The sequence below is a fragment of the Podarcis bocagei genome (assembly GCF_964188305.1).
Source record: "Podarcis bocagei genome assembly, chromosome: 10".
Classification (NCBI taxonomy): domain Eukaryota; kingdom Metazoa; phylum Chordata; class Lepidosauria; order Squamata; family Lacertidae; genus Podarcis; species Podarcis bocagei.
In genome coordinates this window covers 77,439,408-77,458,740 of record NC_138135.1, presented here as the reverse complement: position 1 = coordinate 77,458,740, position 19,333 = coordinate 77,439,408, and the positions used below count along the sequence as shown (strand labels likewise).

Genomic DNA, 19,333 nt, shown 5'->3' with positions numbered 1-19,333 from the left:
GGCCAGCCCAGCGCCCTCTGCTCACAGGGGAACCAGCCTGCAGGCAGGATCCGGGCGCAAGATAACCGTCAGAGCAAGTAAGAACCTCCGGAGAGCCTGCTGCTGATCAGGCCAGCCCAGCGCCCTCTGCTCACAGGGAACCAGCCTGCAGGCAGGATCCGGGCGCAAGAGCAGCTCTCCCCTCCTGTAATTCCCAGCATTAACCGTCAGAGCAAGTAAGAACCTCCGGAGAGCCTGCTGCTGATCAGGCCAGCCCAGCGCCCTCTGCTCACAGGGGAACCAGCCTGCAGGCAGGATCCGGGCGCAAGAGCAGCTCTCCCCTCCTGTAATTCCCAGCATTAACCGTCAGAGCAAGTAAGAACCTCCGGAGAGCCTGCTGCTGATCAGGCCAGCCCAGCGCCCTCTGCTCACAGGGGAACCAGCCTGCAGGCAGGATCCGGGCGCAAGAGCAGCTCTCCCCTCCTGTAATTCCCAGCATTAACCGTCAGAGCAAGTAAGAACCTCCGGAGAGCCTGCTGCTGATCAGGCCAGCCCAGCGCCCTCTGCTCACAGGGGAACCAGCCTGCAGGCAGGATCCGGGCGCAAGAGCAGCTCTCCCCTCCTGTAATTCCCAGCATTAACCGTCAGAGCAAGTAAGAACCTCCGGAGAGCCTGCTGCTGATCAGGCCAGCCCAGCGCCCTCTGCTCACAGGGGAACCAGCCTGCAGGCAGGATCCGGGCGCAAGAGCAGCTCTCCCCTCCTGTCATTCCCAGCATTAACCGTCAGAGCAAGTAAGAACCTCCGGAGAGCCTGCTGCTGATCAGGCCAGCCCAGCGCCCTCTGCTCACAGGGGAACCAGCCTGCAGGCAGGATCCGGGCGCAAGAGCAGCTCTCCCCTCCTGTCATTCCCAGCATTAACCGTCAGAGCAAGTAAGAACCTCCGGAGAGCCTGCTGCTGATCAGGCCAGCCCAGCGCCCTCTGCTCACAGGGGAACCAGCCTGCAGGCAGGATCCGGGCGCAAGAGCAGCTCTCCCCTCCTGTAATTCCCAGCATTAACCGTCAGAGCAAGTAAGAACCTCCGGAGAGCCTGCTGCTGATCAGGCCAGCCCAGCGCCCTCTGCTCACAGGGGAACCAGCCTGCAGGCAGGATCCGGGCGCAAGAGCAGCTCTCCCCTCCTGTCATTCCCAGCATTAACCGTCAGAGCAAGTAAGAACCTCCGGAGAGCCTGCTGCTGATCAGGCCAGCCCAGCGCCCTCTGCTCACAGGGGAACCAGCCTGCAGGCAGGATCCGGGCGCAAGAGCAGCTCTCCCCTCCTGTCATTCCCAGCATTAACCGTCAGAGCAAGTAAGAACCTCCGGAGAGCCTGCTGCTGATCAGGCCAGCCCAGCGCCCTCTGCTCACAGGGGAACCAGCCTGCAGGCAGGATCCGGGCGCAAGAGCAGCTCTCCCCTCCTGTAATTCCCAGCATTGACCGTCAGAGCAAGTAAGAACCTCCGGAGAGCTGGCTGCTGATCAGCCCAGCCCAGCGCCCTCTGCTCACAGGGGAACCAGCCTGCAGGCAGGATCCGGGCGCAAGAGCAGCTCTCCCCTCCTGTCATTCCCAGCATTAACCATCAGAGCAAGTAAGAACCTCCGGAGAGCCTGCTGATCAGCCCAGCCCAGCGCCCTCTGCTCACAGGGGAACCAGCCTGCAGGCAGGATCCGGGCGCAAGAGCAGCTCTCCCCTCCTGTAATTCCCAGCATTAACCGTCAGAGCAAGTAAGAACCTCCGGAGAGCCTGCTGCTGATCAGGCCAGGGGCCCAGCGCCCTCTGCTCACAGGGGAACCAGCCTGCAGGCAGGATCCGGGCGCAAGAGCAGCTCTCCCCTCCTGTCATTCCCAGCATTAACCGTCAGAGCAAGTAAGAACCTCCGGAGAGCCTGCTGCTGATCAGGCCAGCCCAGCGCCCTCTGCTCACAGGGGAACCAGCCTGCAGGCAGGATCCGGGCGCAAGAGCAGCTCTCCCCTCCTGTAATTCCCAGCATTAACCGTCAGAGCAAGTAAGAACCTCCGGAGAGCCTGCTGATCAGGCCAGCCCAGCGCCCTCTGCTCACAGGGGAACCAGCCTGCAGGCAGGATCCGGGCGCAAGAGCAGCTCTCCCCTCCTGTAATTCCCAGCATTAACCGTCAGAGCAAGTAAGAACCTCCGGAGAGCCGGCTGCTGATCAGCCCAGCCCAGCGCCCTCTGCTCACAGGGGAACCAGCCTGCAGGCAGGATCCGGGCGCAAGAGCAGCTCTCCCCTCCTGTAATTCCCAGCATTAACCGTCAGAGCAAGTAAGAACCTCCGGAGAGCTGGCTGCTGATCAGCCCAGCCCAGCGCCCTCTGCTCACAGGGGAACCAGCCTGCAGGCAGGATCCGGGCGCAAGAGCAGCTCTCCCCTCCTGTAATTCCCAGCATTAACCATCAGAGCAAGTAAGAACCTCCGGAGAGCCTGCTGCTGATCAGGCCAGCCCAGCGCCCTCTGCTCACAGGGGAACCAGCCTGCAGGCAGGATCCGGGCGCAAGAGCAGCTCTCCCCTCCTGTCATTCCCAGCATTAACCGTCAGAGCAAGTAAGAACCTCCGGAGAGCCTGCTGCTGATCAGGCCAGCCCAGCGCCCTCTGCTCACAGGGGAACCAGCCTGCAGGCAGGATCCGGGCGCAAGAGCAGCTCTCCCCTCCTGTAATTCCCAGCATTAACCGTCAGAGCAAGTAAGAACCTCCGGAGAGCCGGCTGCTGATCAGGCCAGCCCAGCGCCCTCTGCTCACAGGGGAACCAGCCTGCAGGCAGGATCCGGGCGCAAGAGCAGCTCTCCCCTCCTGTAATTCCCAGCATTAACCGTCAGAGCAAGTAAGAACCTCCGGAGAGCCGGCTGCTGATCAGGCCAGCCCAGCGCCCTCTGCTCACAGGGGAACCAGCCTGCAGGCAGGATCCGGGCGCAAGAGCAGCTCTCCCCTCCTGTAATTCCCAGCATTAACCGTCAGAGCAAGTAAGAACCTCTGGAGAGCCTGCTGCTGATCAGGCCAGGGGCCCAGCGCCCTCTGCTCACAGGGGAACCAGCCTGCAGGCAGGATCCGGGCGCAAGAGCAGCTCTCCCCTCCTGTAATTCCCAGCATTAACCGTCAGAGCAAGTAAGAACCTCCGGAGAGCCGGCTGCTGATCAGGCCAGCCCAGCGCCCTCTGCTCACAGGGGAACCAGCCTGCAGGCAGGATCCGGGCGCAAGAGCAGCTCTCCCCTCCTGTAATTCCCAGCATTAACCGTCAGAGCAAGTAAGAACCTCCGGAGAGCCTGCTGCTGATCAGGCCAGGGGCCCAGCGCCCTCTGCTCACAGGGGAACCAGCCTGCAGGCAGGATCCGGGCGCAAGAGCAGCTCTCCCCTCCTGTAATTCCCAGCATTAACCGTCAGAGCAAGTAAGAACCTCCGGAGAGCCTGCTGCTGATCAGGCCAGCCCAGCGCCCTCTGCTCACAGGGGAACCAGCCTGCAGGCAGGATCCGGGCGCAAGAGCAGCTCTCCCCTCCTGTAATTCCCAGCATTAACCATCAGAGCAAGTAAGAACCTCCGGAGAGCCTGCTGCTGATCAGGCCAGCCCAGCGCCCTCTGCTCACAGGGGAACCAGCCTGCAGGCAGGATCCGGGCGCAAGAGCAGCTCTCCCCTCCTGTAATTCCCAGCATTAACCGTCAGAGCAAGTAAGAACCTCCGGAGAGCCTGCTGCTGATCAGGCCAGCCCAGCGCCCTCTGCTCACAGGGAAACCAGCCTGCAGGCAGGATCCGGGCGCAAGAGCAGCTCTCCCCTCCTGTAATTCCCAGCATTAACCGTCAGAGCAAGTAAGAACCTCCGGAGAGCCGGCTGCTGATCAGGCCAGCCCAGCGCCCTCTGCTCACAGGGGAACCAGCCTGCAGGCAGGATCCGGGCGCAAGAGCAGCTCTCCCCTCCTGTAATTCCCAGCATTAACCGTCAGAGCAAGTAAGAACCTCCGGAGAGCCTGCTGCTGATCAGGCCAGCCCAGCGCCCTCTGCTCACAGGGGAACCAGCCTGCAGGCAGGATCCGGGCGCAAGAGCAGCTCTCCCCTCCTGTAATTCCCAGCATTGACCGTCAGAGCAAGTAAGAACCTCCGGAGAGCCTGCTGCTGATCAGGCCAGCCCAGCGCCCTCTGCTCACAGGGGAACCAGCCTGCAGGCAGGATCCGGGCGCAAGAGCAGCTCTCCCCTCCTGTAATTCCCAGCATTGACCGTCAGAGCAAGTAAGAACCTCCGGAGAGCCTGCTGCTGATCAGGCCAGCCCAGCGCCCTCTGCTCACAGGGGAACCAGCCTGCAGGCAGGATCCGGGCGCAAGAGCAGCTCTCCCCTCCTGTCATTCCCAGCATTAACCGTCAGAGCAAGTAAGAACCTCCGGAGAGCCGGCTGCTGATCAGCCCAGCCCAGCGCCCTCTGCTCACAGGGGAACCAGCCTGCAGGCAGGATCCGGGCGCAAGAGCAGCTCTCCCCTCCTGTCATTCCCAGCATTAACCATCAGAGCAAGTAAGAACCTCCGGAGAGCCTGCTGCTGATCAGGCCAGCCCAGCGCCCTCTGCTCACAGGGGAACCAGCCTGCAGGCAGGATCCGGGCGCAAGAGCAGCTCTCCCCTCCTGTAATTCCCAGCATTAACCGTCAGAGCAAGTAAGAACCTCCGGAGAGCCTGCTGCTGATCAGGCCAGCCCAGCGCCCTCTGCTCACAGGGGAACCAGCCTGCAGGCAGGATCCGGGCGCAAGAGCAGCTCTCCCCTCCTGTAATTCCCAGCATTAACCGTCAGAGCAAGTAAGAACCTCCGGAGAGCCGGCTGCTGATCAGGCCAGCCCAGCGCCCTCTGCTCACAGGGGAACCAGCCTGCAGGCAGGATCCGGGCGCAAGAGCAGCTCTCCCCTCCTGTCATTCCCAGCATTAACCGTCAGAGCAAGTAAGAACCTCCGGAGAGCCGGCTGCTGATCAGGCCAGCCCAGCGCCCTCTGCTCACAGGGGAACCAGCCTGCAGGCAGGATCCGGGCGCAAGAGCAGCTCTCCCCTCCTGTCATTCCCAGCATTGACCGTCAGAGCAAGTAAGAACCTCCGGAGAGCCTGCTGCTGATCAGGCCAGCCCAGCGCCCTCTGCTCACAGGGGAACCAGCCTGCAGGCAGGATCCGGGCGCAAGAGCAGCTCTCCCCTCCTGTAATTCCCAGCATTAACCGTCAGAGCAAGTAAGAACCTCCGGAGAGCCTGCTGCTGATCAGGCCAGCCCAGCGCCCTCTGCTCACAGGGGAACCAGCCTGCAGGCAGGATCCGGGCGCAAGAGCAGCTCTCCCCTCCTGTCATTCCCAGCATTAACCATCAGAGCAAGTAAGAACCTCCGGAGAGCCTGCTGCTGATCAGGCCAGCCCAGCGCCCTCTGCTCACAGGGGAACCAGCCTGCAGGCAGGATCCGGGCGCAAGAGCAGCTCTCCCCTCCTGTCATTCCCAGCATTAACCGTCAGAGCAAGTAAGAACCTCCGGAGAGCCTGCTGCTGATCAGGCCAGCCCAGCGCCCTCTGCTCACAGGGGAACCAGCCTGCAGGCAGGATCCGGGCGCAAGAGCAGCTCTCCCCTCCTGTCATTCCCAGCATTGACCGTCAGAGCAAGTAAGAACCTCCGGAGAGCCTGCTGCTGATCAGGCCAGCCCAGCGCCCTCTGCTCACAGGGGAACCAGCCTGCAGGCAGGATCCGGGCGCAAGAGCAGCTCTCCCCTCCTGTAATTCCCAGCATTAACCGTCAGAGCAAGTAAGAACCTCCGGAGAGCCTGCTGATCAGGCCAGCCCAGCGCCCTCTGCTCACAGGGGCCAGCCTGCAGGCAGGATCCGGGCGCAAGAGCAGCTCTCCCCTCCTGTAATTCCCAGCATTAACCGTCAGAGCAAGTAAGAACCTCCGGAGAGCCTGCTGCTGATCAGGCCAGCCCAGCGCCCTCTGCTCACAGGGGAACCAGCCTGCAGGCAGGATCCGGGCGCAAGAGCAGCTCTCCCCTCCTGTAATTCCCAGCATTAACCGTCAGAGCAAGTAAGAACCTCCGGAGAGCTGGCTGCTGATCAGCCCAGCCCAGCGCCCTCTGCTCACAGGGGAACCAGCCTGCAGGCAGGATCCGGGCGCAAGAGCAGCTCTCCCCTCCTGTCATTCCCAGCATTGACCGTCAGAGCAAGTAAGAACCTCCGGAGAGCCTGCTGCTGATCAGGCCAGCCCAGCGCCCTCTGCTCACAGGGGAACCAGCCTGCAGGCAGGATCCGGGCGCAAGAGCAGCTCTCCCCTCCTGTAATTCCCAGCATTAACCGTCAGAGCAAGTAAGAACCTCCGGAGAGCCGGCTGCTGATCAGGCCAGCCCAGCGCCCTCTGCTCACAGGGGAACCAGCCTGCAGGCAGGATCCGGGCGCAAGAGCAGCTCTCCCCTCCTGTAATTCCCAGCATTAACCATCAGAGCAAGTAAGAACCTCCGAAGAGCCTGCTGCTGATCAGGCCAGCCCAGCGCCCTCTGCTCACAGGGGAACCAGCCTGCAGGCAGGATCCGGGCGCAAGAGCAGCTCTCCCCTCCTGTAATTCCCAGCATTAACCGTCAGAGCAAGTAAGAACCTCCGGAGAGCCTGCTGCTGATCAGGCCAGCCCAGCGCCCTCTGCTCACAGGGGAACCTGCAGGCAGGATCCGGGCGCAAGAGCAGCTCTCCCCTCCTGTCATTCCCAGCATTAACCGTCAGAGCAAGTAAGAACCTCCGGAGAGCCTGCTGCTGATCAGGCCAGCCCAGCGCCCTCTGCTCACAGGGGAACCAGCCTGCAGGCAGGATCCGGGCGCAAGAGCAGCTCTCCCCTCCTGTCATTCCCAGCATTAACCGTCAGAGCAAGTAAGAACCTCCGGAGAGCCTGCTGCTGATCAGGCCAGCCCAGCGCCCTCTGCTCACAGGGGAACCAGCCTGCAGGCAGGATCCGGGCGCAAGAGCAGCTCTCCCCTCCTGTAATTCCCAGCATTAACCGTCAGAGCAAGTAAGAACCTCCGGAGAGCCTGCTGCTGATCAGGCCAGCCCAGCGCCCTCTGCTCACAGGGGAACCAGCCTGCAGGCAGGATCCGGGCGCAAGAGCAGCTCTCCCCTCCTGTAATTCCCAGCATTAACCATCAGAGCAAGTAAGAACCTCCGGAGAGCCGGCTGCTGATCAGGCCAGCCCAGCGCCCTCTGCTCACAGGGGAACCAGCCTGCAGGCAGGATCCGGGCGCAAGAGCAGCTCTCCCCTCCTGTAATTCCCAGCATTAACCGTCAGAGCAAGTAAGAACCTCCGGAGAGCCTGCTGCTGATCAGGCCAGCCCAGCGCCCTCTGCTCACAGGGGAACCAGCCTGCAGGCAGGATCCGGGCGCAAGAGCAGCTCTCCCCTCCTGTAATTCCCAGCATTAACCGTCAGAGCAAGTAAGAACCTCCGGAGAGCCTGCTGATCAGGCCAGCCCAGCGCCCTCTGCTCACAGGGGAACCAGCCTGCAGGCAGGATCCGGGCGCAAGAGCAGCTCTCCCCTCCTGTAATTCCCAGCATTAACCGTCAGAGCAAGTAAGAACCTCCGGAGAGCCTGCTGATCAGGCCAGGGGCCCAGCGCCCTCTGCTCACAGGGGAACCAGCCTGCAGGCAGGATCCGGGCGCAAGAGCAGCTCTCCCCTCCTGTAATTCCCAGCATTAACCGTCAGAGCAAGTAAGAACCTCCGGAGAGCCTGCTGATCAGGCCAGCCCAGCGCCCTCTGCTCACAGGGGAACCAGCATGCAGGCAGGATCCGGGCGCAAGAGCAGCTCTCCCCTCCTGTAATTCCCAGCATTAACCGTCAGAGCAAGTAAGAACCTCCGGAGAGCCTGCTGATCAGGCCAGCCCAGCGCCCTCTGCTCACAGGGGAACCAGCCTGCAGGCAGGATCCGGGCGCAAGAGCAGCTCTCCCCTCCTGTAATTCCCAGCATTAACCGTCAGAGCAAGTAAGAACCTCCGGAGAGCTGGCTGCTGATCAGCCCAGCCCAGCGCCCTCTGCTCACAGGGGAACCAGCCTGCAGGCAGGATCCGGGCGCAAGAGCAGCTCTCCCCTCCTGTCATTCCCAGCATTGACCGTCAGAGCAAGTAAGAACCTCCGGAGAGCCTGCTGCTGATCAGGCCAGCCCAGCGCCCTCTGCTCACAGGGGAACCAGCCTGCAGGCAGGATCCGGGCGCAAGAGCAGCTCTCCCCTCCTGTAATTCCCAGCATTAACCGTCAGAGCAAGTAAGAACCTCCGGAGAGCCGGCTGCTGATCAGGCCAGCCCAGCGCCCTCTGCTCACAGGGGAACCAGCCTGCAGGCAGGATCCGGGCGCAAGAGCAGCTCTCCCCTCCTGTAATTCCCAGCATTAACCATCAGAGCAAGTAAGAACCTCCGAAGAGCCTGCTGCTGATCAGGCCAGCCCAGCGCCCTCTGCTCACAGGGGAACCAGCCTGCAGGCAGGATCCGGGCGCAAGAGCAGCTCTCCCCTCCTGTAATTCCCAGCATTAACCGTCAGAGCAAGTAAGAACCTCCGGAGAGCCTGCTGCTGATCAGGCCAGCCCAGCGCCCTCTGCTCACAGGGGAACCTGCAGGCAGGATCCGGGCGCAAGAGCAGCTCTCCCCTCCTGTCATTCCCAGCATTAACCGTCAGAGCAAGTAAGAACCTCCGGAGAGCCTGCTGCTGATCAGGCCAGCCCAGCGCCCTCTGCTCACAGGGGAACCAGCCTGCAGGCAGGATCCGGGCGCAAGAGCAGCTCTCCCCTCCTGTCATTCCCAGCATTAACCGTCAGAGCAAGTAAGAACCTCCGGAGAGCCTGCTGCTGATCAGGCCAGCCCAGCGCCCTCTGCTCACAGGGGAACCAGCCTGCAGGCAGGATCCGGGCGCAAGAGCAGCTCTCCCCTCCTGTAATTCCCAGCATTAACCGTCAGAGCAAGTAAGAACCTCCGGAGAGCCTGCTGCTGATCAGGCCAGCCCAGCGCCCTCTGCTCACAGGGGAACCAGCCTGCAGGCAGGATCCGGGCGCAAGAGCAGCTCTCCCCTCCTGTAATTCCCAGCATTAACCATCAGAGCAAGTAAGAACCTCCGGAGAGCCGGCTGCTGATCAGGCCAGCCCAGCGCCCTCTGCTCACAGGGGAACCAGCCTGCAGGCAGGATCCGGGCGCAAGAGCAGCTCTCCCCTCCTGTAATTCCCAGCATTAACCGTCAGAGCAAGTAAGAACCTCCGGAGAGCCTGCTGCTGATCAGGCCAGGGGCCCAGCGCCCTCTGCTCACAGGGGAACCAGCCTGCAGGCAGGATCCGGGCGCAAGAGCAGCTCTCCCCTCCTGTAATTCCCAGCATTAACCGTCAGAGCAAGTAAGAACCTCCGGAGAGCCTGCTGATCAGGCCAGCCCAGCGCCCTCTGCTCACAGGGGAACCAGCCTGCAGGCAGGATCCGGGCGCAAGAGCAGCTCTCCCCTCCTGTAATTCCCAGCATTAACCGTCAGAGCAAGTAAGAACCTCCGGAGAGCCTGCTGATCAGGCCAGGGGCCCAGCGCCCTCTGCTCACAGGGGAACCAGCCTGCAGGCAGGATCCGGGCGCAAGAGCAGCTCTCCCCTCCTGTAATTCCCAGCATTAACCGTCAGAGCAAGTAAGAACCTCCGGAGAGCCTGCTGATCAGGCCAGCCCAGCGCCCTCTGCTCACAGGGGAACCAGCATGCAGGCAGGATCCGGGCGCAAGAGCAGCTCTCCCCTCCTGTAATTCCCAGCATTAACCGTCAGAGCAAGTAAGAACCTCCGGAGAGCCTGCTGATCAGGCCAGCCCAGCGCCCTCTGCTCACAGGGGAACCAGCCTGCAGGCAGGATCCGGGCGCAAGAGCAGCTCTCCCCTCCTGTAATTCCCAGCATTAACCATCAGAGCAAGTAAGAACCTCCGGAGAGCCTGCTGCTGATCAGGCCAGCCCAGCGCCCTCTGCTCACAGGGGAACCAGCCTGCAGGCAGGATCCGGGCGCAAGAGCAGCTCTCCCCTCCTGTAATTCCCAGCATTAACCGTCAGAGCAAGTAAGAACCTCCGGAGAGCCTGCTGCTGATCAGGCCAGCCCAGCGCCCTCTGCTCACAGGGGAACCTGCAGGCAGGATCCGGGCGCAAGAGCAGCTCTCCCCTCCTGTCATTCCCAGCATTAACCGTCAGAGCAAGTAAGAACCTCCGGAGAGCCTGCTGCTGATCAGGCCAGCCCAGCGCCCTCTGCTCACAGGGGAACCAGCCTGCAGGCAGGATCCGGGCGCAAGAGCAGCTCTCCCCTCCTGTAATTCCCAGCATTAACCGTCAGAGCAAGTAAGAACCTCCGGAGAGCCTGCTGATCAGGCCAGCCCAGCGCCCTCTGCTCACAGGGGAACCAGCCTGCAGGCAGGATCCGGGCGCAAGAGCAGCTCTCCCCTCCTGTAATTCCCAGCATTAACCGTCAGAGCAAGTAAGAACCTCCGGAGAGCCTGCTGATCAGGCCAGGGGCCCAGCGCCCTCTGCTCACAGGGGAACCAGCCTGCAGGCAGGATCCGGGCGCAAGAGCAGCTCTCCCCTCCTGTAATTCCCAGCATTAACCGTCAGAGCAAGTAAGAACCTCCGGAGAGCCTGCTGCTGATCAGGCCAGCCCAGCGCCCTCTGCTCACAGGGGAACCAGCCTGCAGGCAGGATCCGGGCGCAAGAGCAGCTCTCCCCTCCTGTAATTCCCAGCATTAACCGTCAGAGCAAGTAAGAACCTCCGGAGAGCCTGCTGCTGATCAGGCCAGCCCAGCGCCCTCTGCTCACAGGGGAACCAGCCTGCAGGCAGGATCCGGGCGCAAGAGCAGCTCTCCCCTCCTGTAATTCCCAGCATTAACCGTCAGAGCAAGTAAGAACCTCCGGAGAGCCGGCTGCTGATCAGGCCAGCCCAGCGCCCTCTGCTCACAGGGGAACCAGCCTGCAGGCAGGATCCGGGCGCAAGAGCAGCTCTCCCCTCCTGTAATTCCCAGCATTAACCGTCAGAGCAAGTAAGAACCTCCGGAGAGCCGGCTGCTGATCAGGCCAGCCCAGCGCCCTCTGCTCACAGGGGAACCAGCCTGCAGGCAGGATCCGGGCGCAAGAGCAGCTCTCCCCTCCTGTAATTCCCAGCATTGACCGTCAGAGCAAGTAAGAACCTCCGGAGAGCCTGCTGCTGATCAGGCCAGCCCAGCGCCCTCTGCTCACAGGGGAACCAGCCTGCAGGCAGGATCCGGGCGCAAGAGCAGCTCTCCCCTCCTGTAATTCCCAGCATTAACCGTCAGAGCAAGTAAGAACCTCCGGAGAGCCTGCTGCTGATCAGGCCAGCCCAGCGCCCTCTGCTCACAGGGGAACCAGCCTGCAGGCAGGATCCGGGCGCAAGAGCAGCTCTCCCCTCCTGTAATTCCCAGCATTAACCGTCAGAGCAAGTAAGAACCTCCGGAGAGCCGGCTGCTGATCAGGCCAGCCCAGCGCCCTCTGCTCACAGGGGAACCAGCCTGCAGGCAGGATCCGGGCGCAAGAGCAGCTCTCCCCTCCTGTAATTCCCAGCATTAACCGTCAGAGCAAGTAAGAACCTCCGGAGAGCCGGCTGCTGATCAGGCCAGCCCAGCGCCCTCTGCTCACAGGGGAACCAGCCTGCAGGCAGGATCCGGGCGCAAGAGCAGCTCTCCCCTCCTGTAATTCCCAGCATTGACCGTCAGAGCAAGTAAGAACCTCCGGAGAGCCTGCTGCTGATCAGGCCAGCCCAGCGCCCTCTGCTCACAGGGGAACCAGCCTGCAGGCAGGATCCGGGCGCAAGAGCAGCTCTCCCCTCCTGTAATTCCCAGCATTGACCGTCAGAGCAAGTAAGAACCTCCGGAGAGCCGGCTGCTGATCAGGCCAGCCCAGCGCCCTCTGCTCACAGGGGCCAGCCTGCAGGCAGGATCCGGGCGCAAGAGCAGCTCTCCCCTCCTGTAATTCCCAGCATTAACCGTCAGAGCAAGTAAGAACCTCCGGAGAGCCTGCTGCTGATCAGGCCAGCCCAGCGCCCTCTGCTCACAGGGGAACCAGCCTGCAGGCAGGATCCGGGCGCAAGAGCAGCTCTCCCCTCCTGTAATTCCCAGCATTAACCATCAGAGCAAGTAAGAACCTCCGGAGAGCCTGCTGCTGATCAGGCCAGCCCAGCGCCCTCTGCTCACAGGGGAACCAGCCTGCAGGCAGGATCCGGGCGCAAGAGCAGCTCTCCCCTCCTGTAATTCCCAGCATTAACCGTCAGAGCAAGTAAGAACCTCCGGAGAGCCGGCTGCTGATCAGGCCAGCCCAGCGCCCTCTGCTCACAGGGGAACCAGCCTGCAGGCAGGATCCGGGCGCAAGAGCAGCTCTCCCCTCCTGTAATTCCCAGCATTAACCGTCAGAGCAAGTAAGAACCTCCGGAGAGCCGGCTGCTGATCAGGCCAGCCCAGCGCCCTCTGCTCACAGGGGAACCAGCCTGCAGGCAGGATCCGGGCGCAAGAGCAGCTCTCCCCTCCTGTAATTCCCAGCATTAACCGTCAGAGCAAGTAAGAACCTCCGGAGAGCCGGCTGCTGATCAGGCCAGCCCAGCGCCCTCTGCTCACAGGGGAACCAGCCTGCAGGCAGGATCCGGGCGCAAGAGCAGCTCTCCCCTCCTGTAATTCCCAGCATTGACCGTCAGAGCAAGTAAGAACCTCCGGAGAGCCGGCTGCTGATCAGGCCAGCCCAGCGCCCTCTGCTCACAGGGGAACCAGCCTGCAGGCAGGATCCGGGCGCAAGAGCAGCTCTCCCCTCCTGTAATTCCCAGCATTGACCGTCAGAGCAAGTAAGAACCTCCGGAGAGCCGGCTGCTGATCAGGCCAGCCCAGCGCCCTCTGCTCACAGGGGAACCAGCCTGCAGGCAGGATCCGGGCGCAAGAGCAGCTCTCCCCTCCTGTCATTCCCAGCATTGACCGTCAGAGCAAGTAAGAACCTCCGGAGAGCCGGCTGCTGATCAGGCCAGCCCAGCGCCCTCTGCTCACAGGGGAACCAGCCTGCAGGCAGGATCCGGGCGCAAGAGCAGCTCTCCCCTCCTGTAATTCCCAGCATTGACCGTCAGAGCAAGTAAGAACCTCCGGAGAGCCTGCTGCTGATCAGCCCAGCCCAGCGCCCTCTGCTCACAGGGGAACCAGCCTGCAGGCAGGATCCGGGCGCAAGAGCAGCTCTCCCCTCCTGTAATTCCCAGCATTGACCATCAGAGCAAGTAAGAACCTCCGGAGAGCCGGCTGCTGATCAGGCCAGCCCAGCGCCCTCTGCTCACAGGGGAACCAGCCTGCAGGCAGGATCCGGGCGCAAGAGCAGCTCTCCCCTCCTGTAATTCCCAGCATTAACCATCAGAGCAAGTAAGAACCTCCGAAGAACCTGCTGATCAGCCCAGCCCAGCGCCCTCTGCTCACAGGGGAACCAGCCTGCAGGCAGGATCCGGGCGCAAGAGCAGCTCTCCCCTCCTGTCATTCCCAGCATTAACCATCAGAGCAAGTAAGAACCTCCGGAGAGCCTGCTGCTGATCAGGCCAGCCCAGCGCCCTCTGCTCACAGGGGAACCAGCCTGCAGGCAGGATCCGGGCGCAAGAGCAGCTCTCCCCTCCTGTAATTCCCAGCATTAACCGTCAGAGCAAGTAAGAACCTCCGGAGAGCCGGCTGCTGATCAGGCCAGCCCAGCGCCCTCTGCTCACAGGGGAACCAGCCTGCAGGCAGGATCCGGGCGCAAGAGCAGCTCTCCCCTCCTGTAATTCCCAGCATTAACCGTCAGAGCAAGTAAGAACCTCCGGAGAGCCTGCTGCTGATCAGGCCAGCCCAGCGCCCTCTGCTCACAGGGGAACCAGCCTGCAGGCAGGATCCGGGCGCAAGAGCAGCTCTCCCCTCCTGTAATTCCCAGCATTAACCGTCAGAGCAAGTAAGAACCTCCGGAGAGCCTGCTGCTGATCAGGCCAGCCCAGCGCCCTCTGCTCACAGGGGAACCAGCCTGCAGGCAGGATCCGGGCGCAAGAGCAGCTCTCCCCTCCTGTCATTCCCAGCATTAACCATCAGAGCAAGTAAGAACCTCCGGAGAGCCTGCTGCTGATCAGGCCAGCCCAGCGCCCTCTGCTCACAGGGGAACCAGCCTGCAGGCAGGATCCGGGCGCAAGAGCAGCTCTCCCCTCCTGTCATTCCCAGCATTGACCGTCAGAGCAAGTAAGAACCTCCGGAGAGCCGGCTGCTGATCAGGCCAGCCCAGCGCCCTCTGCTCACAGGGGAACCAGCCTGCAGGCAGGATCCGGGCGCAAGAGCAGCTCTCCCCTCCTGTAATTCCCAGCATTAACCATCAGAGCAAGTAAGAACCTCCGGAGAGCCTGCTGCTGATCAGGCCAGCCCAGCGCCCTCTGCTCACAGGGGAACCAGCCTGCAGGCAGGATCCGGGCGCAAGAGCAGCTCTCCCCTCCTGTAATTCCCAGCATTAACCGTCAGAGCAAGTAAGAACCTCCGGAGAGCCGGCTGCTGATCAGGCCAGCCCAGCGCCCTCTGCTCACAGGGGAACCAGCCTGCAGGCAGGATCCGGGCGCAAGAGCAGCTCTCCCCTCCTGTCATTCCCAGCATTGACCGTCAGAGCAAGTAAGAACCTCCGGAGAGCCGGCTGCTGATCAGCCCAGCCCAGCGCCCTCTGCTCACAGGGGAACCAGCCTGCAGGCAGGATCCGGGCGCAAGAGCAGCTCTCCCCTCCTGTAATTCCCAGCATTAACCGTCAGAGCAAGTAAGAACCTCCGGAGAGCCGGCTGCTGATCAGGCCAGCCCAGCGCCCTCTGCTCACAGGGGAACCAGCCTGCAGGCAGGATCCGGGCGCAAGAGCAGCTCTCCCCTCCTGTAATTCCCAGCATTAACCGTCAGAGCAAGTAAGAACCTCCGGAGAGCCGGCTGCTGATCAGGCCAGCCCAGCGCCCTCTGCTCACAGGGGAACCAGCCTGCAGGCAGGATCCGGGCGCAAGAGCAACTCTCCCCTCCTGTAATTCCCAGCATTAACCGTCAGAGCAAGTAAGAACCTCCGGAGAGCCTGCTGCTGATCAGGCCAGCCCAGCGCCCTCTGCTCACAGGGGAACCAGCCTGCAGGCAGGATCCGGGCGCAAGAGCAGCTCTCCCCTCCTGTAATTCCCAGCATTAACCGTCAGAGCAAGTAAGAACCTCCGGAGAGCCGGCTGCTGATCAGGCCAGCCCAGCGCCCTCTGCTCACAGGGGAACCAGCCTGCAGGCAGGATCCGGGCGCAAGAGCAGCTCTCCCCTCCTGTAATTCCCAGCATTGACCGTCAGAGCAAGTAAGAACCTCCGGAGAGCCTGCTGCTGATCAGGCCAGCCCAGCGCCCTCTGCTCACAGGGGAACCAGCCTGCAGGCAGGATCCGGGCGCAAGAGCAGCTCTCCCCTCCTGTAATTCCCAGCATTAACCGTCAGAGCAAGTAAGAACCTCCGGAGAGCCTGCTGCTGATCAGGCCAGCCCAGCGCCCTCTGCTCACAGGGGAACCAGCCTGCAGGCAGGATCCGGGCGCAAGAGCAGCTCTCCCCTCCTGTAATTCCCAGCATTGACCGTCAGAGCAAGTAAGAACCTCCGGAGAGCCGGCTGCTGATCAGGCCAGCCCAGCGCCCTCTGCTCACAGGGGAACCAGCCTGCAGGCAGGATCCGGGCGCAAGAGCAGCTCTCCCCTCCTGTAATTCCCAGCATTAACCGTCAGAGCAAGTAAGAACCTCCGGAGAGCCGGCTGCTGATCAGGCCAGCCCAGCGCCCTCTGCTCACAGGGGCCAGCCTGCAGGCAGGATCCGGGCGCAAGAGCAGCTCTCCCCTCCTGTAATTCCCAGCATTAACCGTCAGAGCAAGTAAGAACCTCCGGAGAGCCGGCTGCTGATCAGGCCAGCCCAGCGCCCTCTGCTCACAGGGGAACCAGCCTGCAGGCAGGATCCGGGCGCAAGAGCAGCTCTCCCCTCCTGTAATTCCCAGCAAGGGGGATTCAGAAACATGGCTGCCTCTGACTGTGCAGGTAGAACCAGACTAGGAGCCACTGATAGTCTTTCCCTCCATGAATTTCTTCTAGTCACTATCTTGTGTCTTTTCCAGTCAACCCCCCCCCCTATGAACAAGCAGTATTTTCTACAAAATGGATAAGGCCTCATACACACACATCTATCTTCATATTCCCAAAACAATTTATTCCATTTGATGAAGAGAAAGAAAATAAGAAATGCAAGAGAGCCCACAAACATCTCTAAATCTCTTCAAGCCAGGAGACATTTTGTTTTTCACAAGCTTCTCATTTTGTTCTAGGCACCCGAATTCCCCGAGTTTGCACTTACAGTTGAAGAAGCCATTGGCTCCCTGGGAGGCAGTGTCTTTCCTAAGCTTAACTGGAGTGCTCCAAGGGTGAGAACATGAATTAAATCCTAAATCAGATGATTTAATGATATTTTTTAAAAAAATAAAGGATAACTATTTCTTTGAGCTATTTGGGAAGTGAAAAAAAATAATTACACTGAAAAGAGCTAGTGGAGATAGTATAGCCATGCTTAAGAGCAGCTTGGGAAAGGATGTAATGAAACTGTCTCTCACGCAGCATTTTCTGCTGACGTTTATGTATCTCATTTGAATCCTATCCTTTACTGAAGAAGCTCAGGGTGGAGCACATGGAGCAATCATGTTTTAATCTTCACAAACACAGTGAAGTACTCTGGGCTAAAAAATGGTCTCTTATCCAAGGCATGCTAGCATTCCTTGGCACCAAAGAAGGATCTGAATCGAGATTTCCCACATCAGAATTCAGTATTCTACCCAGACTAGCTTTGATGCCACTGTGCAAGGTTTGGTTAAAATGTGCTTAAAGTAAAGTTTGTTTTTTTAATTTTTAGGATGCTTACTGGATAGCATTGAATAGTTCACTGAAATGCAAATGTCTCAGTGACATCTTCCTACTTTTCAAGAGTTCAGACTTCATTACTCGAGATTTCACTCAACCGTAAGTTTTAAAAAGATTAGCCCCTGTTCTGATTCAATACATGATATCCAGTCACAGAACACTTCAGGATTTGGGCTTCGGCCATTGGCCCTTAAACTCTGACTTATGATTTGCATCTTGGAAGTTTAGACAGCCAATCACGCTGGGAGTGGCCCAGGCCTCCAGAAATGTATATAAGCAGTTGCTTTGCCTCTGTTGTCCAGTTCTGTAGTTCAATAAAGGTTCTTGCTGTTATCAATATGTCTTGCCTTGTGGGAACCCACCTACACTTCAGTTACCCACCTATCTCTCTCTCTCTCTGTGTCTGTCTCTGTCTCTCTCTCTTGGCTTCTCAGGTTACTAAACCCCACTCCTGCCCACCCCCAACTAACTCCACGTCCCACTCTTAATTTTTCTGCTCCCTCTTAACTACTTTCCCCCTTATTCTACTTTGAGGTTATTTCTCTTGTTCCCACTTTTCAGCCTTGAGTCATCCTACATCTCTCTCTCTCTCACCATCATCCCTGACATATTTAGAGGCAAGTATTGATCACCACAATTGTAATGCAATATACTTGAGTGGGAAACCTGTGGCCCTTCAGATGCTCTTCAACTACAACTCCTATCACCCTTGGCTTTGTCCATGCTGGCTGGAGCTGGTGGAAGTTGGAGATCAGCAACCTCTGAAGAGCCACCCCTGAAATATAAGATTAGTTTCGTTTTCCACATTGTACTGCCAGAAGCAGTCTGTTTCTTGATTACCAGGTGCTAAAGATGGACAACAAAGGAGAGCTCTTACCTTAAGGTGGGCCCATTTGAAGCATATTGCTGGATCAGAGAGACCTTTGGTCTGATCCCAGAAGGTAGTTCTAGTGTTCTCACTAGCCCTATGCTAGAGTTGGCCAATGTGCTACCCTCCAGGTGTTGGATAAGGTTGGTCAGTGAGCAGTGTACCCCAGCATGCCATTTGTTCACATTAAAACACAGTTTATTTTAGCTATGGCTTTATGCAAAGCAGTCCTGCATTTATCAGGGTCCTCAACTGTTCTTGGGGTTCTACTTGCATTCAAACCTTGTCCATGCAACGTGAGAAGGTCTGGGATGTTGCCTCCCATATAGGCGGACATTGGGCATAATGTTCACACAGGGCTCGTTGGAAAACAGGATAAACATGTATCTCTCTCTCAAGATGTGGACTTGAATAGTTAAACTACCTCTCAGCAAATGTGCTAAAATTAAAACATCCTTATGTCAAAGAATCAAAACTCGGGACGTGCTATTGAGCTCATAAGAGAAGAGAGTGCTCCAGGGCTGGGCAAGTAGAAGTACATATGGGATGGAATATTGGACTGTGGGAGCTTCAACAGTGCATTCTACACAGAAGCAAGTCCCATCAGATTCACTTGCTCTCAGCTAAGTGTGGATAGAATAACAATCTGAATTTACTTAAATGTAGAACAGACATTCCTCTGTCCTATCCAGAAAAGGCTTGCACGGTAAGTGCTCCAGATCTTCAGATTAGGGGAGTTAGCACAGTTCTCGACTTTTAGATTTTTTTCTGAAATCTGCTACACATAGTTCTTAGCTGAAGGTTGAATCCAGTGCTGCGTGAACCAAGTTGCACATGCTCTGTAGGACTTCCCATTTCTCTCTGCCTGCCCCCCAAATCTGCTCCCCGCAACCCTCTGGAGCAGTTTTGAAGGTGCGTTGTTGAGGAGTTGAGGGTCCAGGGAGGGGAGGGGAAAGTTCTGCTGCACAAGCAGAAGTTGGCTATGAGAGTGGAAGAGCAGCCTTATACACAGCCCTGAATGCTATTCTCTGCGTCAGGGTCATGCCAGTCATAGTCCTCCATAAAGGGACAGAATGTAGGATCTTTTTTCATGACATTTCCAAATTTGCATGAATATACCTAGTCAGGATCTTAAGTTAACAGCCCTGCTAAGCCACAAGACCTGTCTTCATTAATTAAGATATTGATTAAGCTTCAACACCCCTGACAAGAGAAAATGAGAAATGTTATTGTTGTTCGGAAGGAAAACGCTGAACAAGTGGAAATTGGGTACATTTATATATCCTGTTAATTTGAATCAGCTTATAGATTTATTTTATTTTATTTATTTATTTCTCTCTCTTTTTAAGCAGCACTTAGTCTCTGTTTAGTGACATGGAGAAAGTTCTATAATTTAACTGCTCCAAAGAAACATAATACTAATGGAAAATATATGATGATTATTTTATATTCCTACCCTGCATAATAAATGACAATGGCTTATTAAAAAACAAGTTACCATTTTCTGAGAATTACTGGACTAGAAATAGAATCTTTTGCCATTGTTACTGA

General features: G+C 58.7%; 1 protein-coding gene across 4 annotated transcripts in view; it reads left to right on the top strand.

Moving 5' to 3' along the window:
- CDC123 (cell division cycle 123) overlaps positions 1-19,333 on the top strand; it is a 72,403-nt gene that overhangs the window by 21,386 nt on the left and 31,684 nt on the right. For all 4 annotated transcript variants that reach the window (XM_081210768.1, XM_081210767.1, XM_081210765.1 and 1 more), the window contains 2 exons: positions 16,329-16,424; positions 16,907-17,013. In XM_081210768.1, coding sequence (XP_081066894.1) covers positions 16,329-16,424; positions 16,907-17,013 — 203 coding nt within the window. The remainder of the gene's footprint in view (positions 1-16,328; positions 16,425-16,906; positions 17,014-19,333) is intronic.